We start from the raw sequence: 23,296 nt of genomic DNA, 5'->3' as shown, positions 1-23,296 counted from the left end.
AAAGGCACAGAGAAGACATGTCACAGGTCATGGCCCTCGCTTGTGTAGAAAATGATGCTCTAAAGTAGTGTGAATAGTGATGCATTGCAATAGCACATAGTTGTAGAACGTGAAAAACTATTTATTCTGAGTGGATTCTGAATGTTGTTGACGAGGAGACGATGATATAATTGCTGCAAAGGTGAAAAACATATCGTCAATCGGGCAAGATTTATTGACACAAAGTCGCTGCGACTGTGAGATCTGCTTATTTTAAATTATCTTTAAACTGCAAATACAAAGCACATTGAAACCAATTGTTACCATTGGTACTAGGCACGTGTAGTATTTATCTATTGTTTAAGTTATATGGCTTGTTGAAATAATGACAAACATTCCATCATGAACAGTTCATTCAATATTGTGCACGTCTCTATTTAACAGAAGCGAGCAGCGCTCCATTCAACACTTGAGCTGTTTTAAAATCACTGCAAAGCACAGCCTCAGGTGGCTTATAATTACAGATTCTTTTCTCTCCGGCGTGCGCTGCATACAGATCCACAGAACTGAAGAAAACATGACGGGGTGCACAAACAAAGGCTGCCACATGGGGAGGTGCAGAGCAGAAACTGAGGCATCCGCTTGATGATACGGTAACAGACATGATACGCTGCCGTCACACGAACACAAGAGATATCTCCACACACACAACTGAAGCATGGGAGGTGGCAGTTTGGGTGCTTGTAGGAAGCTTTGCCACACTGTGATAATGAAGTCATCATAACAAATGGATATGTATCAGTGTCTATAAGAGCATGCAACTGCACTGATTTGTAGTTCTGCCATCTGTATTTATTGCATCTGTCTTGGTGCACCTTAATCGCCCTGGTACATATTCACACTACATCCACATGCATATCATTAGAATATACAGTATATATATATATATATATATATATACACACATATATATATATATATATATATTGATTCCCTAATCATGATTAATCACATGATTGTGATTGATAGTTAATCACTATTAATTGCAAATGAATCAAATTTTTTTATCTGTTCAAAATTTACTAGGGAAATTTGTCAAGTATCTCTTATCAACATGGGAGTGGGCAAATATGCTTGCTTTATGCAAATATATGTATATATTTATTATTGGAAATCAAATAACAACACAAAACATTGAGAAATATTGTCCAGAAACCCTCACAGGTACTGCATTTAGCATAAAAAATATGCTCAAATCATAACATGGCAGACTCAAGTCCAACAGGCAACAACAGCTGTCAGTGTGTCAGTGTGATGACTTGTCTATGACTTGCCCAAAACTGCATGTGATTATCATAAAGTGGGCATGTCTGTAAAGGGGAAACTCGTGGGTACCCATAAAACCCATTTTCATTCACATATTTTGAGGTCAGAGGTCAAGGGACCCCTTTGAAAATGGCCATGCCAATTTTTCCTCACCAACCATGGTTGGTACCAATGGAGTCTTTAGGTTTTTGTAGTTTCATATGATACCTCTATCTTCACTTCTAGCTTTAAAACTGAGGCCGCTACAACATTTCACATTTCACATTTAACAGTTTTGGACAGGACTGGTTTATGGGCACATGACCAAAACAAAAAGTGAAAAGAAGTTGGCCGCTCATCAAATGCTTCTAGTCCACTCCATTGAAACTGCCCAAGGTTAGAGATTTCATTGGCATAAAAAAAACTGTACAATTGGCACAAAGCAGAAAAGAATCTGCAAATAACAAATACAATTCTAGTTTATTGACACAAAAGGCCATGATTCCCAACAATAAGCCAACCTTGTTCAGTTTATATTAGTCAATTTTAGAGGCTTTTTTTAAGCATTTTATCCTTTGTGAACATAAACGAATGTTTGATTCAGATTATTAAACATCTGCTTTAAAACTGAAATCCATGTTCTTACATTGATATATTTATATTATATCATCTTTATGGTGGATTGAGGTAAAGACTAAAACCAGCATGACTGGAGACATTTTCAATCCTCCGGTATTAAGAGGTCTGTCAGGTAACCATGCTGATGCCATCAAACTTCATTTCAATAAATAATAAGTTTGTCTTCCTGTTAGCTGTTCTGTCAGACATTTTCACTGCATACTTACAAACAACAACATTAATCTTCAGAAACATGTGATTTGGTGTCGTCTTTGCTGGAGTTTGAAGGCCTGCAAGCTACTGATAGCAGCTTTAAGCATTCTTTTGGGAAAACACACAAATAAACACAGGACGTAAACTATACGGTAAGAGACTGATAGGATATTGAAATATTCCTGAGATAGCGCAGCGTGACTGTCTTCACCGAGTCAGTAGCTTTTTTTTTTCCCATGGCAAATAGATCTGCAATGTTTTATGTTTGTTTGACGCAATTCATTGATCCTGTCCCATCTGATTATTTTGAAACATACAGTAGATCATTTAAACTTGGAGAGATCATACGGCTGCATCTGTCAGAGAGAGATACATATATCTGTGTTTCTATTTCATCCTAAAATGGGATAATTATGCAACTCCATGTGGTACCTGTGCGCACCCACGTATGAAGACTTATTCAAGGTTACATCCATAGGGAAACCGCATCTATGACAGTCATAAAATGTGTTTACACCACCTGCAGAAACAACAAGGGGTAGGTGTGTTAGCTTTTCAGCAGGTGTGAATGTGTGTTTCATTTAGATGTAATCAGACGGGCAGAGAATAAAAAAATAAACCGCGTTAGCGTGGACAAACAAATATTGCTCTGCAGCAGGTGCGACCTTGGACCTGCTATTTCCCACGGGGACAAACACAACAGCTAGGAATGAGCGGTATCATTACCCCACACACATACAAACGCACCGGTGCAAGTGCACACAGATACGCAAGCAGACAGAGAAGAAGGCAAACACAAACAGAAACATCTATGCTGCCAAAAGTACACAAGCAAATACACACACGGAGACACACAGACACAGCCTATAATCAGGGGTTGAATTTGGAACAAATCAGACAAGGAGGTGAAGTTAAAAGAGGACAATCTCTCGTCTTTGTATTGTCTGTTTTTTCAGTCCAGCAGGCAGCCTCCCTATGGAGAATGCACACAGATGACAGAGCATTCGTGTTGGGAAAAGAAATGTAGCAGACAGAAAAAAACTGGATGCTGTTTCAGACGTATAAAGGTGGCTTATGTGTTGTTTGTTCGGCGAAGGGAGAATTAAAGGAAAGTGTTGACAAGATGAGCTGTTGGACAATTCACAGAGACTTAAAATTGCTCTGGATGATTTGCATTTTTGCAGGACCGTGTTTCAATTCATGTTGGACACATGAAACATAGAAACAGACCAAAGCTTTGGTGAAAGGATACTCAGAAGAAGGATGATGTGAGACTCGGCCACAAACTGAGCCTGACTGCTGCCATGAATATAACTCTGTGGAGGAGAGAGAGAGAGAGAGAGAGAGAGAGAGAGAAAGACAGACATTTAGTTTAACATTGTTCATTTCAACTGACCAAAAGGTCACACTATGTTACATCCTCAATGAAATTTCCAAATTGAAGAACAATACAGTAAGGAAATAAAGGGTTGCGTTATGAATGGTGAAGCACAGTATTGTACAGAGAAGTTGGAAACAGTGAATAAAGAAAGGGATTTGGAAAATCATTAATACAAAGGTCACAACCTTTTGTGACAAACCTCTTCCTTGTATGTAAAGTTACAGAAAAAGTAAATATCTGGCACTACCCCAAGAGCGAAACTTTTAATGGCTTATGAAGCTTAAAATGATGCCCAATGTCCCTTTATCTTGTGAGTACAATAACTGTCCCCCAATAAAAGCAAACCTGGACTTGGTTGTAGCCAAAATGGCGTCCAGTTCCTGGCTTAATCTCATTTTTGGCTTTATCATGATGGACACAGGAGATTGAGAGTGTCCAGTACTTTTTCCTCCAAGATTAGGTATTATATGCAGCATGGCAACAGCAAGATGCTTTTGTGCGTTTGTTTGACGCAACCACACATGATTTTGTCAAATATACAAGCAGGAATATGTAATTTGTGTGTGCAGATCAGTTTAAGAGTGCATGCATGTGTGCGGGCTTGTGTATTTCGAGTCATAAAGATTTCTCGGAGGTAGTGCGTAGGTGTATAGAGGTGCTACCTTTTCACTGAGTGGGCAGAGAGGTCAATCTAACCCTACAGGAACTCTCACACACACAGAAAAGATTGTATTAACTCACATTCACTGCCCGACCTCTCAACGGAGACTCCCACTGTGAAAACTTGAAGGTACGGTACAACCCGTTCTTTATGCATCTTTCCAGCATGAATGCTGCTTCCGAATCTTGCCAAGTTTGAATCGTGCACCCCATTTTGTTAAGACTGTGACGGGAAATGGGTTTCATGAAAAAAAAAACACTTGTGCAAAAAGTTTCATTCTTAAGTGGCACAAACATACCTGTTGTATGAGTCATGTACAGATCCATGTGAAACTCTTCTTTTTACATGCCCATAACCAAAGCGGAACAGGTTGCCTTATAGGGCAATTTTAAGGGTGATTATGATAATGATTAAATCTCATGAACGTGCACCTCCTCATGAACAGATGGCAATCATTAGGCTGAAAACAAGTGGCAGCCTCCAACGCTGAGAAATGAAGCCGGAACGCGGAAATGCCAAAAACTGCAGTTCTTTGAGTCGCTACTTGAGGCTGGCTCCAAAAGTGAGTCAATCTCCATAGACCTCCCGTGTTAAAATCCCCGACTTTACAGCAGAAATAAACCTGCTTACAGCCTGGTACAAAAAAAGGTTTTGGTCTATACAGCTAATATCCTCATTCACGTCAACTGTACGGGGGATCCATTTTTATATAACTCACCCATTTAAATTGTATTAAGGCTTAAAGTCAGGCATAATAGAGGGCATGCCGCTTTGAGTGACAGGTGGGTGCCGTACCAGGTTGCTAGTTGCTAGCTGTCTATTCTGCTGCGTTACCGGGCCCGCCTCAGCTCCACCGATGAATACCCCTTTGCCCATTTTTTAATTAACTGTGACTTAGGCTGTGTCACACTGCCAAGATGGCGACAGACAAAGCCACTCACTTTCAGCTTCACAACGGCTCTTCAGAAACCTCTGAGTTATGTCACGGAGACTACGTCCATATCTTATACAGTCTATGGCTGAAACAAGCAATTCACAAAAATGTTGTGTAGTGATCTGACTTGGAACACGATCAAACCGCACAGCAAAAAAGTAAGAAAGGTTTAGGATAAGAATATGCTGTTTCATGAGGCCCAATGAACGATAACCCATATCCTCAAAGTATTTTGGTTTAGTCTCTGTCTGTGTCTATTTGTTAACGTAAATTAACTGAAACCAACACCGAGCACAGTGCCCAGTTGTTATTCAGTCAAGTGAGAAACATTGCAGGGAATAAGTGGAGTGACGGCAACAAGCTAGTCAAGCTCAGCAGGTTTCCAGGTAAGCCTGCAATCTTGTTGATTGGCAACCGAAGGCTTTTAGCGTATATCCATAAGGCTTAGCGGTACATAAAATCCCCTAGACCTAAAGCAAATAATTTATTATGACTTGAATAATTGACATATATCAAATGCATCCCTTGATACACTGATTTTCGGAGCTGACCTGAGCTCTTATACCTCTCGATGTTTTTTGCAGGGACCAATAATGCAACCACAGGAGTGTTGTGGCGATAGTTTTTTTTGAGTGACATTCCTTCAATGCACCAGTATGTACTGTATTGAACCATGAATTGAGTGCACCATTAAGACTCCCAAGGATTGTCTATAGTATTAAAGGTGTGTATAGAATTTGGCGGCATCTAGTGGTGAGGTTGCAGATTGTAACCAACTGAAGCTTCTCCTGTGTGCCAAGCATGTCGGAAAACTACGGTGTCCGACGCAAAAACACAAGAATGTGAATGGCCCAATCTAGAGCCAGTGTTTGGTTTGTCCAGCTCATTCTAAAGTTACGAAAACACTACGATTCTCATTTTCATGTGATTAAAGACTAAAGAAAACATTCTTATTAATATTACAATCAATTTCTGCCAATAGATTTCCCTAAATGTTACACACTGTTCCTTATAAGCAAGGGTGTCACAACCAGTTTGAGTGTCATTAATACCATAAGGTTAATTACTTTTTGCAAAGGGAGGTCATTTTAGTCAGTTCTTCTTCTTTTGAGAGTTAAAACTTGGATAGGATTCAGATAAGAATCAGTATTTGGTTACAGTTAGGATAAAGGCATTCATTTTAGACTTTCCAAAATCTTTACATTCACCAGTGACACTTGACTCTAACAATGTATTTATATGTAAATATATTCCAACCAGTCTGACACACCACTTCAATGTGTCAATTTTCTCTGTATAGATCTCTGTTACAGTCAGTACCCATTGTCTCCCACACAGCTGAATGGTTAAGGCTCAAACTCTGCACAAGCAAGCTTCTCTGATAAGACGTCAGAGGCCCAGTTCGACCGGCATCCGTCTGAGTGTGATGGGAGAAAAGCAGAAAGACAGACAAAGGAAGACAAAGTGGAAGTCTTGTGGAAATGAGACAAATAGGAGAGCGAGAAGTCTTTCAGTGTGTTTCACATTGTTGAATCCCAGCAGATTATTAGCGTCTAGGTTTACGGCACATCTAGAGGTCTGTTTTTCCACTCGACTGCCCCAGTGTTCATTTCTTTCCCTATCAGACAGGAATAAGGATGGAAAGATGAATAGGAGATGACAAAGGAGGAGGAGTAAAGGGTGGACAGCTTTTTCTTGCTTCAGTGGAGATAAATGAAGAATTTTTGCACTTGAAAGCAGACATAAAGACGACAAAGGCTCAAGTCTGAAACAGATCCTTTTGTCTTCGACACAAATCTGTTGTCCTGCATTAAGTGGGGTTTTTGAATTGTTATCAAGATGCTTTCCTTATTGACTGACAAACCAAGGCTCCTTTATTACCGACATGAAAAAAGTTTGTTGCACTTTATTCAGAAGTTGGTAAGAGACTGCTTTCTGCATTCCTAATCACTACATGAGAAACTGCGTTGTGTCATGAGGAATTTCTATTATTGTATGTTTGATTCATTAAATTGGTTAAAGTCCAGGTTATTTAAATGTGAAAGCTGGTAGCATAATGGTCGGGAAACTTGCTGGTGCCACAATGGCTGTAAATTAATGTGGAAAAACACAAAACACAAGCAAAGAAACATCTTGTGCTTTAGCTTGCTGGCACAACATTCTTAATGGTATTTGGCTTTTGGACAAGCATGAACATGAAATTTAGGAGAGTAACTTGATTAACTAGCATTGTTGTGAAGCACTATAGTGCTGTGTATGAGGTGTAGTTGAGCATTAAGATTGCCTCGTCTGTTGAAAAATTTGAAAATGGAACTTGGCAGGCGTTTTGCAGGTCCTCCTTTATACTCTGGTCCAGCAATCATTTAAAATGAGAGGCCTTCCTGCCTTTATCAAAGCCTATACATTCACTCAGTTACCAGTTTGTAAGGTACACCGAGCCACATCCAATGGACTCAAATACAACGGCTCTCTGCAATAAATCCAACCTTTATGGGACTTTATAGGGGTGGACAAAGTCTTAGAAACACCCAAGTCAACAGCACAACAAACTACAGCCATTCGTAAGCACATAAACACAAGTGCAACATTGAAACAGTGCGACACAATAACCACAGTGGAATCAAGCTGTCCGTGTTTTTGTTCTTAGAACTTCCCTTTCACAGTGTGTTTTCAGTTCATTAAAGTTACTTATAACCTTTTTGGTCACCTGAAAATGTCTTATTCAGAGTTTGATTATACTTAGCTCCACCCTCTCGTGTCACTTCTGGTTGCAAAAAGCCGACATGGTGACGGCCAAATACCAAGATGCCGATGGCCAAAATGCTGAACTCGATTCTTCAAAACAGCAGTCCACAAACCAATGGGTGACGTCACGGTGACTATGCCCACTTCTTATATAAAGTCTATGCACCTTATATACTGGTAACTTGGTGTATATTGTGGTTAACTACTGGTCTATGGCAGCGCACTCATGTAGATGTACATAAATACACTTATCGCAGAGATTTTGAAGAAAACTAGTGTCAATTATTTTGAGACAAGTAATAAGGAACTGGGCTCGAGATTGGATGTTTAAATGTCTCAAACATCCTGACTCTCACTGGGATCGGGTGAATGTATCCCTGATTTTATCTCAGATTCAATGAGCAAGGGCATCGTTGTAAAGGGTTCAATAACGATACAGGAAAAAAAAAATGTAAATACAGGGCAATGAAAGAGAGGTACTTTGAGAAAATGGCACAGCTGTGCCACATTACGAAAGGCTAACTAACTAGCCCATATGCCAACCTTAATTGAATGAGACAAGCTCAGTCCCCTTTTCAGGAGATTGTTGAACAGTCACTTTGGGAAATGATTGCTAAATCAAGTACACTACGATTAGATGAGGCAGGTTAAAGGGAAATTGGGGAGGACGAAAAAATTATAAATATAATTATCGCATAACTCCCGAAAAGCTTGGAAAAAAAACATATTAATGAGAGACATCTGCATCAGTATGCAAAGGAGGGATTTCTCTTTCATTACTAAAACTAAACAAACGTTACTCCATCCTATTTTTGAAGACAACGCTCTCTACATGTTACCTCCTCAACATAAACAGAAACTGCAGATAGAGGCTACTGCAAGAGCAGAGCTTGGGGGATGAAAAATTCCTCAATCCATGGCCGGGCACTTCCAATTAATCTGATGGATTAGAATGCAGGAGTTCCATTCATTAGTGAGCAGAGCCGAGAGTGTGTGTGTGTGTGTGTTTCAGTGTATGTAGCCATGCATGTGTATACTGAAAACCAGTAAGTAAATGCGTGTTTGTGAATGAGACTGTTTAGGGAGAATTTGTCTGTGTGAAAGAAAGTGTGTGTGTGTGTTCATTAGAAAGACGTAAGACATCATGGTGGTCTGGAAGTAAAAGCAGCCGCAGCTCGTGAAACTAACATGGAGATGAATGGAAGCTAACGCAACAGTCACACTCTATAACTCTCGCTCTTACTTAATCAAAAACACACAGGTTACCTATACACAGACCGACTTAGACACTTGAGAATACGCCCAGGCAGTATTTGAAATGTGGTTTGGTGCTGAATGTAGCCAGACATTATGCAAAAATTACCTTTTTTGCATGTATTTAAATTACAACGGAATGAGACAAATGAATCTATTAAGACATACAGATGAAGACAGCTTCCAATGCTTCTGCTACATACAAGAAAACTTTAACCCTTCAATGTGAGGTTACTCTGGAGAATCAGAAGAGAACTTTCCCGGATGTACATCAACAAATCAACTGGGTAAAACGTATAAAGGGTCACACATATAGATCTCACACCTATCTGTAAGTGGTGGAATCAATCCTGTAAATGCTTGACTCGCACCAACTTGCATTATCACGTCTCGCATCCAATCTGTGCCGCAATTACATTCCATCTAAAGATTCCCAGTACTTCACAACATTTATCTGAAAGACTACAAGAATACATGTCTTCAAATGACATCTTTGAGAAAAGTTCCATCTTGCTGTGTGAGACGGTGGTAAATTGTGATGTATTTTATTGATCTTTTAGCTGAATGTTTGCTACCTAAACATTGCTACAGAGCAAGCCAAGTAAATCCAAAATAATGCACAGTTAAGGAAGGCAATGAAAAGGTCACAGCAAATAACCGATTTGAACTTTATAGCTGCAGACCACAGTTTACAGTAGATGTAATCAGACCCGCTGGCATGACTCACTGTGCGTCATAATGCAGCAATGCATCAAACAAGCTGCTTGCAGTGGGAACAGAAGGCAAAAAAAGTTTGACAAACTTTGGAGCTTGACTTATTGTTTACCCCGTCTGGAAAGATGAATCCATTCTACCAGGGAACTGGTAAAGTGCTGTCAACTAAATTATTATTTAAGTTTAAGGATGGTGATATTCTATGTTTTCATTACCGTCAACAAATTCCATGAAAAGTCCAAAACCAACAATATGTTTGTCATTCTCTCAATTCTGCCCCTAAGCTCATTGGATCCTACTGAAGACTGTAGTTTTTAGCAAATTGTTGTTAAACAGGAGTAAATATTGTTTATGCTGGTGACTGCTTTCAGCTGTGCATTTGCACACATCTAGTACACTAGTGAGTAGAGCTTTAATAGTTTGTGTATACATGGTATGTAAATTTATGCACGTAATGTGGAACCAAAATTCATAAGCGCGGGTTCCACTCAGAAACGTTTAACTGTACGCCGTTAGTGATGCTGTTAGCATCACCCATTGGTTTGTGAACTGCCGTTTTTGAAGCCACAAGTTTGGCATTTTGGCCGCCGCCATCTTGGTTATTTGCAACCAGAAATGACACGAGAGGGAGAAGTACAACAAAACACTGAATAAGACATTTTTAGGCGACCAAAAAGGTTAGAATTAACTTTCATGCATTGAAAACACACTGTTAAAGGGTTAAAGTTCTCAGACGAAAATACGGACAACTCCCAGACTAGACAACGCCGTGGTAGAGACCTGTCAATCACAAGGTAGCCACGCCCTAAAGCATCCTGACTTGACTCTAAATGGGACCATAATTTACTAAATGAACATCATGATGTATGAAGAAGACTTGAAACTAGCGATTGAGACCATAAACTCATGTTTACCGAGGCAATAAATCAAGAGAGAAGTAGGCTCATTTTCTCACAGACTTCTATACAATCAGACTTCTTTTTGCAACCAGAGGAGTCGCCCCCTGCTGGTTATTAGAAAGAATGCAAATTTAAGGCACTTCCTGAATTGGCTTCACTTCTCAGACCCCATAGTTGCCCACTGATTGTGACCTGTTGCCTTTTAGAAAAGTTTTTGTTCAGTGTAATACAGAAGTGGTTGAAATGTTCTTTATTTTTTATAATGAAAAGAGTTTACCAAAGTTGCCAGTGGGTAAAATGCTGCCTCAGTCCCCAGCAAGAGGATTTTGTCTGACTTGGATACTTGCGCTACTATTACATGCTGTTAAATGTCACCGTTTTTGATGTTCTTTTAACGCACAGCATGCTGACATATTTTTTTCCCCTTTTAAATAGCCTCACCATGGCTCACCTTCATAAATTCAAGCAGGTTCATGCTGTGGAGCTGTCTGGTACAACTTTAATCTGCTACGGCTCCAATTAATCTGATGGATTAGTTTTGTAAGAGACCCATGTCTGCAAATGAGCTCGAAACATCGAGTCACTTTGTCTTTAAATAACATGGAATGATGTATATATGAGAGAATCAGACCGAAATTGTCTCCTATAGTGATCTTCTATAGTAATATAGGGATTTAATGGTCAAAGTCAGTTTACTCCACAATATATTGATACGTTTTACCACCTGTTAAGGCTACCATTAATTATTATGCTATGAATTTTTCTGTATAAACACTGCATCCCAAGGGAAAAACAGACATTTCCTTAAATGCATGTTTAGTGTGGGTTGTCTAAGGCAATTGTGAAAACAATTAATATTCTATCCACCTATTTATTTACCACATCCTTGGGTATAATACGCATTTAAAATGCACTGAATAACTTTAACACAAAGAAAGGTCTATGCAAAATATAAACTCAGGCATGAGATTATTCCTCCAGAGGACTCAAGAAAATAAATGGGAAAAGGTTAGCTCAATCAAAAATCTAAATATCAACGTTAGAAGCCTAAAATATGTCTAGACCTTTGCCAAACACCTCCCCCTGAGGATAATTTACTATAGTATTTGTTTCATTAGCATGCTCTAAGATCAAGATCTCGGGAATATACGTGTTTACATTCTTTCTAATACGAGAGCAAAGATGTGAACTGCGCCGTGTGTGTGTCTGTGTTCATGCACTCATTTGAATACATTGACATTAAAAAGCCTTGTTTATATAAGAACTGCATGAAACAGCCCATTTGTCAGACTTTGAAGCAAATTAGGTGTCTGCACCAATGCAGGCGTATAATATGCATTTACATATACACACGAGTACACACAGAGGAAGGCCATAGGAATGTCACATGTTTTGTTTTGTATTAAAATGAGGTTGAGAACAGGCTTTGACAAGTAGCTGTCAATGGTTTCCTCATCCTAGTCTGCTACATGTCACAGACAACATACATGACAGGAACATAAGTACCAATAAAAATGTAGCATCAATGGTAAGTTGTGTCAACACTGATACCACAAAGTATATGAGCCGTGAGCATCCTTCTCTTGACTCGACTCTTCTCTCTCTAAAATCAAACCGTTGTAGTGTTAGCTGTTAATAGCTGTGGGCCAGATAACCTTTACAAATAGCTATATTCATCCTTTTCCATCCTGTATCATGTATGCGTGTGGGTATGGTGTGTGTGTGAATGTGTGTTTGTGTGTGTTTTGTTTTGGTAAAGGTCAGGAGGCACTCAGACAGGAAGAGGGATAAATGAAAAGTCAACAAAGCAGAAAGAACGGAGAGGAGAAAGAGTAAGCAACGGAGAGGAAGAGAGATGGAGTGGAAATATGTGCTTCATTTCAATAAACAAAGGATAGGTATGACTGTGTGTTGTGTTGCGGACGGTTCTGATGATAGGCGATCTAGGAAGTGAACCTTGCAAGGTACCCTGGGTAAGAGTGCCGGCTAAATACCTGCAATATAAAGTGAGTGCAAGAGTGTGAAAGAGAAAACCAAGGGAGAGAATGATTGTTTGCAGGATGATACAGCTCGACTGAACCACACCTGTAAACTAAAAACACAACACTAGTACCGATGTACAATAAAGTCATGAGTCAACTGAAAATGTTTAAAAAGTTGTAGATAATTCTACAGTGGGCAAAAAAGCAATTCATTATTTTTGATTGACGGCTAGTATTAGATATTATAATTTAAATAGTTCTTAGTTAAAAGAGAAATCTGCTGCAACACATCAATGATTTAATGTCTGAGAGCATATGGAGGGTGATTTATCCAGTACAGCAGAGGGACTATGGGCAGGTTAACTGAACCCTTCATTTGTACAAATATGGTAGTCTATTTAAGGGATTCAGGTGATGCTTTAAAATCTCATTATCTACTCACTGTTTATGCAGTTCAATGTTTACACACTCCATAGAGAGTTCCGTTTAATTATCCGAGAGTCAATTAAAGCCATTTAAAACCTGTTTTTATTTTCTTTCTTTTTAAAAAAAAACATGTCAATCAGTTAAATGAGATGACTTCTCATTTCCTCAACAGACTGCTTTTCATTTGCGTTTTGTTTTTCAGGGATGTATGGTGGATTGCATCCGGGGGTAATGAGCTGTAAAAGAAAAAGCTTTCAAAAATATGGCATGTTTTGTTATGCCCATTTAATTGAATTGTAACCATGTACTGCATTCAGCAGCAAGAATTAAAGGACTCATGTCTCTGCAGGACTTAAACTTGTTCATGCTTTTATCTTCAGTAGGTTCGATACTGTAATGCTGTCTTTACAGGTCTCTAAAAGGTTGTTCAGACAGCTGCCGCTGGTTCAGCACGCTGGAGCTAGACCAGGAGAGTGGATCACGTCAGTCCAGTTCTCCGATCTTTACACTGTGTGTCAAAGAATTGATTATTTAAATACTAGTTTTGGATTTTTAAAGCACTGAATGGTTTAAAGCCAAAATACATTTCTGATCTGCTGCTCTGCTATGAATCATCAAGGTCAACTTTGAATTTGCGCTGTTGACCAAAATCCCTTTGAAACTGGTGGAGTAAAAAACTGCTCCACAAAAGAGGTAAGGTTTGCACAAAGTTACGAGACAGGAGTCAACGGTATAAATATGTCTTTTACAGTAAATCAATTGTGTGAACTTATTGTCTCATTACCAACTGAGATAACTGGCTTGTAAACAGTCAGCTAGCCCAGGACGTATTTGTTTAATATATGGTATGAATATATGGCTCTGAAAGCTGAAGTAGGCAAGATTGGAGCAAATATGATTAAAAAAAGTTATTTTTATAAAACGGTCCCTATATCGTGACAGTAGTACATGAAACAGGTGACCTGAAAAAAATCATGTGCCTCTGTGTCCTCCGGTGCTCCTAACGGCATCTGCAAGATTTCACAGACCGGAGGAAAACAAGCAGTCAGAGCTGATCTGAGGTCTGCTGTCCAGCTGCCGTCTATGAGAGTCTCTAAATGAAATGACCTGTGATTGGTCAAAGTCTCCTGCCACGGGCTACATTTTCTAAAGCCTGAAAACAGAGCCATGAGGAGGTGAAGAAGTCTAGTTTTCTCTCAGAACACTTGAATTACAATATGCTGAAAGGTTATTATGGAATTTTTGCCCAATGATGCCAAAAAATATACTGCCTACTGCCACTTTAATTACAGCTTTCTGCTAAAAAACAATGGTTCCAATCATTTTGTGTGTGGCTGTGCGTGTGAGTGTCTAAGTGTGGAGACAGAGAGGGATGGTCAATGTCTACTGGTCTGAACGAATATCCAGCCTAAAGGACCATTTATTTCACTGCTTCACTACACTGTTCAATTCTCTCCATATCGGCTCAAAACACCCAGATAAACACACAAGCGCTCCCTCACTCAATCAAATGCACACACACACACACACACACACACACACACACACACACACACACACACAGAGGTGCAGGTAAAGCAAAATAATAAAGCAGCACTCGCACTCCCTAACACACACCGCATACTGATGCCCTCTGCGAGCCAAAAGTCAACTATTTGCAAAGAGCCAATAAAAGTGACAGCTGTTTCTTTAAAATATGAAAGGTTAGCAGTAATGTAGAGAGGGATGCTGCCAACAGCTGCCAAAAGCCATCAACCAATCATGTGAAATCAGCTGGAAATATGGAAATGTCATCAGCCAATAGTGTGGAAATAAGGAAGTGGTTGGTCATAGTAAAAACCAAGAGAGAAACACTGGCTAAAAATGCTTTAAAAATGTACCATTTGCTTCCTTGTGATTCCTTCCTTTCAGGCAGTTTGTTATATTATAACTTGTTCAAAACAATGTTCAATACAAAACTTCCATCATAATAAACTCCTACTCTTTACTTTCTTTCCCTAACTCTTTTTTTTTTGTCTTTCGACCAGCTGTTCAGCTGCGTGTGACTTTTGATTTTTTGTGGGTTTTTTTTGTATTTTAAGTGGGTTTGTCATACTGTGCGTGAGTTTGGCTAAATGTGTGTGCATGTTTGTAGCAGAATCTGTGTACGTGGGCTTGGGTTTGGTCCGTGTGTGTGTATCGGTTTGTTAAAGCAAAACTGTGTCTATGTCCCATTTTGTGTGTGTGTATGTGTGTGTGTGTGTGTGTGTGTCTGAGCAGAAATGAACTAGCAGTATTTTCTTGGCTGCACAGTGAGACGCTCACTACAATTTCATCTGCTTGGTCGTGCCATTCATCAGTTGACAAATCCTTTCAATATAGTCTACCTGGCCTCGCTCGCTCATCATTTTAAAGGAATTACACTGTCTGGGGAGGGAGAGGAGAGTGGGAGATTAGAGAGGGAGGTGAGAGGAAGTAACACGAAAAAGAGGAGGGAAGTAGAACAGGGGAAGATAAGGCAGGTATCTTTGCAATATCATCTGCCCAGTTCAAGCTATTTACTGTTGGAGGACGGAGGGAGAAAAAGAAGGATTTAAAGAGAGCACAGGGGGGGAGGATGGAGGTGGAAAAGGTACGAAGGGAGCGAGGACATAAGAGAGAGACGAGGGCCATTTACCCAAGATCTAATGAAGCTATCTCTGCAGCTATTTTGGTTGAGTGGGTACAAAATAGCAATCTGGCCTGGAAGCTGCAGAAAAATATGTCTGGGTTAAAGCATGTAAGTCACCTGGGTTATCAATGAGGCTACTGCTGTTAAAGAGGAACGATGAAGGTTAGGCTATGAGGCCTATGGGGGGCTTAACAGGAAGTTATAGCATAATAGAGCCAGCCCTCAATAGGTTTGCATACTGTAATTTCACATAATAGGTTCACATACACTCAGTGATCCATATATTTAAGTACACTTGTACAATCTAATGCAATACAATACAACAGCCCTGCCATAACATCTGTCTTTACAAAAATCATAATGTGCATATTGGAGGGTACGTCATATAAGCAATCGTGAAAATAATATGTATTTGATCTTAAAATAAGCACGCATTGAAAATGTAATATGCTTCTTTCTTGGTTTAAGGCCGCTGTGATACGATGTTGTCTATTACCATAATGAACCTGGATCCACACTCTAGTGACATAAGTTCTTATTTCATCAGGTGAAAACCTGTTAAAGTCTAGACGGAGTTCGACCCCCATTATCAACACGTTGCACTTCTACTGATGTTCTGATGTAAGGTTACTGAGGTGGAAGTTGTCCTTCACTGTAAAGACTGTCTTTTAAGATAAAAAAAAAAAAAAAGCATGTTTCAGAAGCTGTCTTTGCAGTTTCCAAAACTATAAAAGCTTAACTTTCTGGGTAAACTAGTATAGTCTCCCAACTTCAACAGGGCATACAATGGGCCCTCCGCCAGCCGTTCATCCTTTCTGCTCCTAACTGCTATAATTTGTTTTCTGCATGCTCAGTAATAAATCTTTTATGACCTGCTCACCTTTGCATTTGAATCAGATGCCTATGGCTATTGCTCCGCACAGTTAGGGAATTAATTTCTGTCTTTATCTAAAATGCTGTTTCAACACTTCAACTACGTCAAAAGCTTTAATGCTGCCCTCATCGCTCAGCTCAGCTCGCACAAAGCCAAGAGAGGAAGAGAGGATAGGCAGGTAGGAATGTTTCAAACTAGCTGACCGTTCTTACGAAGACTATAACATGGTGGTAGGAGGACTGAAAGAGAGAGGAAGAAGCGAGGGCATGGAGAAGAAGGGGAAGTAGTAGGAGGGCAAAATATGAGAAATAATTTACTGATGTGAAGCAACTGAGATGAAGGACACAGCAGGATATTCTCAGATATATTGTGAAGAGTGTGATAGGTATTCTTTTTGTAATTGTATAATAGTGACAATAGTCAGAGACCAAAAAAGTGTGCAATTCCATTCATTTTCTTTTAAAAATAATTAGGACTTAAGTAGTCATAACTTCAACAATAGTAGCATATACACTCACCGGCCACTTTATTAGGCACACCTGTTAAATTGCTTGTTAACACAAATAGCTAGGCAGCCAATCACATGGCAGTAACTCAATGTATTTAGGCATCTAGACGTGGTGAAGACGACTTGCTGAAGTTCAAACCGAGCATCAGAATGGGGAAGAAAGGGGATTTAAGTGACTTTGAACGTGGCATGGTTGTTGGTGCCAGACGGGCTGGTCTGAGTATTTCAAAAACTGCTGATCTACTGGGATTTTCACGCACAAGCATCTCTAGGGTTTACAGAGAATGGTTCGAAAAAGAGAAAATATCCAGTGAACGGCATTTGTGTGGACGAAAATGCCTTGTTGATGTCAGAGGTCAGAGGAGAATGGGCAGAGTGGTTAGAGATGATAGAAAGGCAACAGTAACTCAAATAACCACTCGTTACCACCAAGGTATGCAGAATACCATCTCTGAACGCACAACACGTCGAACCTTGAAGCAGATGGGCTACAGCTGCAGAAGACCACCCGGTACTAGCATGGTGTACCTAATAAAGTGGCCGGTGAGTTTATATGACGCCTGTATATGATTGTCCTGGCAGAAAGAAAGTGGTTCAGCAGCAAGTAGGTGGCAAAGAGAGGAGAGTGGAGAGATAAGGAAATAACAGGGGAAGAGAAAGATGGGGGTGAAGGCTGGGAGCTACAGTTGGGAACTACATAAGAAGAGGGTGTAACCTATTTGTTGTCAAACAGACTGAAAAATGACAGAGAGCCAGCGGAGCCTGACAAATAGAGTGCCTTTTACACAGAACAAGCGAGAGGGAGCGTACTGTATGGAACAGAGGACGGGAGACGGGGCAAGAGGGAGATTGTGATGCCTTTCTTTTTTTTTCTTTTTTAGTTCTTTTCTTTTGACTTTATGAGAGTGTGTTTGTGCACTCCCCTGTGTGTATTCTCTAGGAGTGCTGGCTACAGGGAATAACCAAGCCTTTTTAGTCCCTGCATGAGCTGCATTGACTTTTCCTACAACAATGCTGCTTTGTATACTTGCGGTGTACTTGGTCCCCATGCAGCACACTCTCTGTGGAAAGGTTTGTGTGCATGCGTGTGTGCAAATACACACGTATCAGATGACATAATATTGTAGAAATAATCACATTTTTAAGGCAAATTTCCTTCATTCTATACCTCTATCTCCTCTCTCACTCTTCCCATCCCCGTCTCTCCCTCCTCCCTCATTTTCTCAGTTTTTCTCATATTGTTATTTCAATTTCACACTTGAATGAACAAACTTAAATGATGACCAGCAGAAAGAGAGACAGAAATAAAGAGACAGACAGACAGAAGAAAGAAACTTCATCTGCCCCTCTCTCTCTCTCTCTCTCTCTCTGCTTGGTCCAAGATGACTCTGACATGTCTCTAAGGTGATATCAACACACGATGACTGCTCCCAGCTGTCCAGTAACACACACACTGCCCCAGCGCTGACCTGTTAGCAGGTGGTAAGGTGCAGAGTGCATCTTACTCGAGGCCAACAGCCTTACAGATGTTCCTACAGTTGATCTAATACTGCCTCACTCACCACACTGTAAAACAGATTAATCTTAACCCTTACAATATTGTTTTTGCTGAAAACACACATGCCAATTTTAAAGAAAAAATAAGAAAGAAGGGGACAGTCATTAAGGAACAAGGAAAGAAAAGCTGGACAGAAGGAAACCGAGGGGAGGATAAAAAAGGAGGGCAACAAAGAGATGGAAGGTAGGCTTGCCAAGGTAGTCGGTGTTACACGGTGGTCGGGCACACAATGATTACATTACGAACCCACAACGACCACTGTCGTTTTGCTTTTTATTACAGAATTAAAACCCATTTAGTTCATTTTTGCATATCAACGCAGTGTTATAGTCGGACGATGGGCGCTACAATCTAAAATTGAATGTGACTGCTCCATAAGAAGTTTCAGCACAGAGTAGCAGATGTCATATTTCACACCCGAGATGAGATAGAGTTGACAGACAAGATGATGGCGGAGGATTTGGTGTCAAAGCGAGAAGCAAAAGCGCAATATGTGGCAATATTTCAGATTTAAACCCAATGCTATAAGGGAATCATAACGTTAATGAGGCAATTGCCGTGCGGGAACAAAGTGCTCACAGCCGGGTTGCGGAGCGGAGCAGCGCTGGGTGGAAACCTGCGGCCTCGCAGCGGAAGCTCAACTGGAGAGGCCAGACACAAAGCCACCGGCGTTGTCACAAGTTTATTAACTGGTGGGAAAAATGTCCTCACCGTCACATCCCTAATGGAAGGTTGGATGAAATAACAGAAGTGGAAAGATAGAAAGAAGGAATGAGAGAAGAAATGTAGATAAAGATGGATGAATGCATGGTTATATAGACAGGAAAAAAAGGTGACTCATACCACTTGTCCATTCTGGGGGTTCTTGTGGGCGTAGGGAGGACCTCTGATGTGATTCCACATCTGACCGGATGTCATGGCAAAAACTACACACTATCAGAGAGAGAGAGGGACAAAGGCAGACAGGAGAGGGAGCAAATGAAACATCATTAGCATGGGAACACCAGAACAGTATTATTATCTTGATGATAGTCTTTGAAATTCATCCTTCTCAACATGACTCTCTGAGACATAAAAATTAAAGTGTTGTTACAACAGACAGAAAATGTGGCTAATGAGGTGAGATTACTCCACTCAATTTGTTTCCAGAGCAGTTTCCCTTGACTTACAGTACGTCCCTGGCTTGTGAAGGCGAATACTTTTGGCAGCGCATATATTTAACTTCTCACAGTGGATTAAAAGGTTGCCACCCAAAACCCAGTGTGTGTGTGTGTGTGTGTGTGTGTGTGTGTGTCATACCAGTGCAGCCATAGCCCATCCCGTCTTGTTGTATATGAATTCCAAGTTGTTCCTCCTCAGATACAGCAGACCTCCAACCAGCGACACTAACAGAGCCAAAGCAATAGTGCCTGAATAATTAGGAGGACGGAAGACACGGATCTGGAGGGACGGAGAGAGAGATGAAGAAGAGATGAAGAGCATGTAACATTTTTCAGTTACTGTATCACTGTACAATTGTATTTTTGTATGCATATATTTGATTATCTTATGCAGAGGATATTGTTAAATTGATAACATATTTTCTTGGCTTGATGAAAACTGAATATAAATAAATAATAAATAATCCATTCATCCATTAGTTTTTATATCTATTTAAGCTGTTTGGTTTGCACAGGAGTGGAACCCATAATATACTGTATATTGTCCATAGTTAATGGTGATCAATCGCACATTTTTTATCTGTTCAAAATGTACCTTAAAAGGAGATTCGTCAAGTATTTAATACTCTCATCAACATGGGAGTGCGTAAATATGCTGCTTTATGCACATTTATGTATATATTTATTATTGGAAATCAATTAACAACAAAAAACAATGACTAATATTGTCCAGAAACCCTCACAGGTACTGCATTTAGCATAAAAAATATGCTCAAATCATAACATGGCAAACTGCAGCCCAACAGGCAACAACAGCTGTCAGTGTGTCAGTGTGCTGACTTGACTATGACTTGCTCCAAACTGCATGTACATAAAGTGGGCATGTCTGTAAAGGGGAGACTCGTGGGTACCCATAGAACCCATTTCCATTCCCATATCTTGAGGTCAACCTAGTTTATGTGAATTGGAAGTTTGTAAACAGCTTTGACATTTGACATTTTGAAATGACTTTCTGTGTGCTTCTCCAACAGTCAAGAAAAAATAGTTTCTTAAAAAATACTTATACTTTTGTTAGTTTATATCTTTATTTATTTTATGAAGGTTTAGCTTTGTATTTTCCAGGAAACAATTTTTTTCTTAACTGTTGGAGAAGCACACAGAAAGTCGTTTCAAAATGTGAAATGTCAGAGCTGTTGACAAACTTCCCATAATTCACATAAACTAGGTGTTCAACAAAGGCTCTAACCTTGAACCTTTGAAATAGGTTCAGAAATAACAGGAAGTTGTATATAACGAAAAGAAGTAATTCACTTTTGAGTACAGCCTCAAAGCAAACAACTGACTGAACATCTGCACCCGAAGATCAACTGTGTGGGTGTTTTTTGTGTGTGTCTTGACAAGTGAATCAGACAAACCAACATGAACTCTAACTCAGCAGTGGCTCAGTCTAACTGTATATAGTATATGTAATATATGTAATAGTTAGTAAAACTGTTAATGGACATTAAATGGGTAGTGTTTTCAAAAATATAGCAGCTGTTCATTTATCACCGAACTACACTGAACTGAGCTAGAAAACAAGAAGGAAGCTGAAGTTAGGAATAGACAGGCTTAAAATTCATGATTAAGTCAAAACAAAACAAATATTTGATCTTTGGTAATAGTATATATAACCAAAAACAGCTCAAAGGTCCACTTGAAAGCTCTAAAAGTGAACTAAATGAACATTTGAGCAACACAGAAACAGACATTGATTCACTCTTGGACACATTTTGACGCAAAAGAAATTAGGAATCCAAAAAAGTTTCACCTTGCTAAAAAAGGTTAGAAAGACATTCATCTGTAATTAAAGCCCACGGTTCAGTGGAATTTTGATGCTATTCACACCAACAAAGCATTAGAGCTCTTTTCCTTTATGTCCCAACTCTGACCTAAAGAGCAAATTCAGAACCATTTTGTCTTTAGGCTGTAAATACAAATGCAACTGAAACAATTATTCCAATTGTTTCCACACTTTTCTGTATAAGGCATCTTTAAAAAACAGATTGGATAGTTTTAAAACAAGTACAATGTTGCCCTGTACCAACATTTTAAGAATAACGATATTAAAAAAAGCAATAACAAATAAAACTCAGCCTCTCATGGCTCTGCAGGATTTTATTAACTTTAGCAACCAGTCCAGGTCATTATATGAAAACCTCTCTGTTGTTATTTCCGTATGTTTCTCACTCTGTCTCTTCCTGTCTGTTTGTGTGTGGCCAAAAAGCCAAACTGACAACATGTTGTGTTTGCTATTAACAGATGCGAGGGTAAAATGTTCCAATAGACAGAACACATATGTGACACCAACACCGATTATGTCACCGATGAAAATGTGCGTACCATCTGCTGCTGCTGCTAAGTGTTATTGAATTAAAACTAGTTTGCATAATTCAGGGAGAAAAGGAGAAGGAAAAATATTTAGTTAAAGGCTCTGGCTCATACTGTATGAGTCTGAGACATGTAAAGATGCATCTCTTCAAAATATACAAGGTATGGGCGCCCCGATAGCTCAGTTGGTAGAGCAGGCGCCAATAAGGCTGAGTCCTACCTGCGGAGGCCCGGGTCCGAATCCGACCTGCAGCCATTTCCGCATGTCGCCCCCTCTCTCTCTCCCTTTTTAGACTATCCACTGTCTTAAAAATAAAGGCTTGAAAACACAAAAAAATGTCTTTAATATACAAGGTATATACAATTGCACAAAGTAGCCATGGTGCTTTACTTTACCTATAGGCTTTTAAATATGCAGTGTACGTAATACATAAAGTCATTCAGAGTTTTATCTATTTAAAGCTGTATTATTCAGAACAGAAAAGACCAGAACAAAACAGCAAGAACTAATGTCTGATATGTACAAGCTCCTCCACAGTCCCCCTCTATCCTTATTGTCACTGTTGGACGCTATAGGCACTAAATGTAAACACTGACTTATCTAACCGATTTCATTGGAGTTCCTCCATCACACAAATGTATTCATCTCACTGTATTTCACCAAATATCTGTCCCTTCTTTTTTCCTTTTCTGTTCTGTTCCTAATTCATGCAGTTAAGTCACACTGAAGGGCTTGAAAGCCAGCACTTAGTGTAAGTGCTCCCCACCGCCTTCACTGAAAGGCAGCTTTCTGAATCCAGATCCATCAACAGGATGTCAGCTGGACGTTTGGACCTGTCTGCCGGTACTTGGCCTGACAGGTTGTTCAGGGAGGAAGAAATTGTAGTGAGACGGTCGAAGGTTTGATCTCTCAGATACCCAGCAGCTTAAGTGCCTCCATGCATCTAACACCCACCTGCATGTGTTACACCCTGTTCCTACGACATGGTCAACATTGCATCTGCCCTCGCAAAGACTAAGGGTGACCTTCAGACTTAACCTGTTTGGTGTAAAAAATGTAAAAAA

At 39.7% G+C, this 23,296-nt stretch overlaps 1 protein-coding gene across 1 annotated transcript in view; it reads right to left on the bottom strand.

The window, feature by feature from the left end:
* tusc3 (tumor suppressor candidate 3) overlaps window positions 1-23,296 on the bottom strand; it is an 85,851-nt gene that overhangs the window by 15,625 nt on the left and 46,930 nt on the right. Inside the window, exons 5-7 of the mRNA XM_037765095.1 lie at window positions 20,001-20,141; window positions 19,545-19,634; window positions 3,368-3,431 (exon numbers count right to left, since the gene is read on the bottom strand). Coding sequence (XP_037621023.1) covers window positions 3,368-3,431; window positions 19,545-19,634; window positions 20,001-20,141 — 295 coding nt within the window. The remainder of the gene's footprint in view (window positions 1-3,367; window positions 3,432-19,544; window positions 19,635-20,000; window positions 20,142-23,296) is intronic.

The sequence above is a fragment of the Sebastes umbrosus genome, chromosome 3, assembly GCF_015220745.1.
Source record: "Sebastes umbrosus isolate fSebUmb1 chromosome 3, fSebUmb1.pri, whole genome shotgun sequence".
Taxonomy (NCBI): domain Eukaryota; kingdom Metazoa; phylum Chordata; class Actinopteri; order Perciformes; family Sebastidae; genus Sebastes; species Sebastes umbrosus.
Note: the sequence above shows the minus strand (reverse complement) of the source record. Positions and strands in the feature narration are given on the sequence as shown.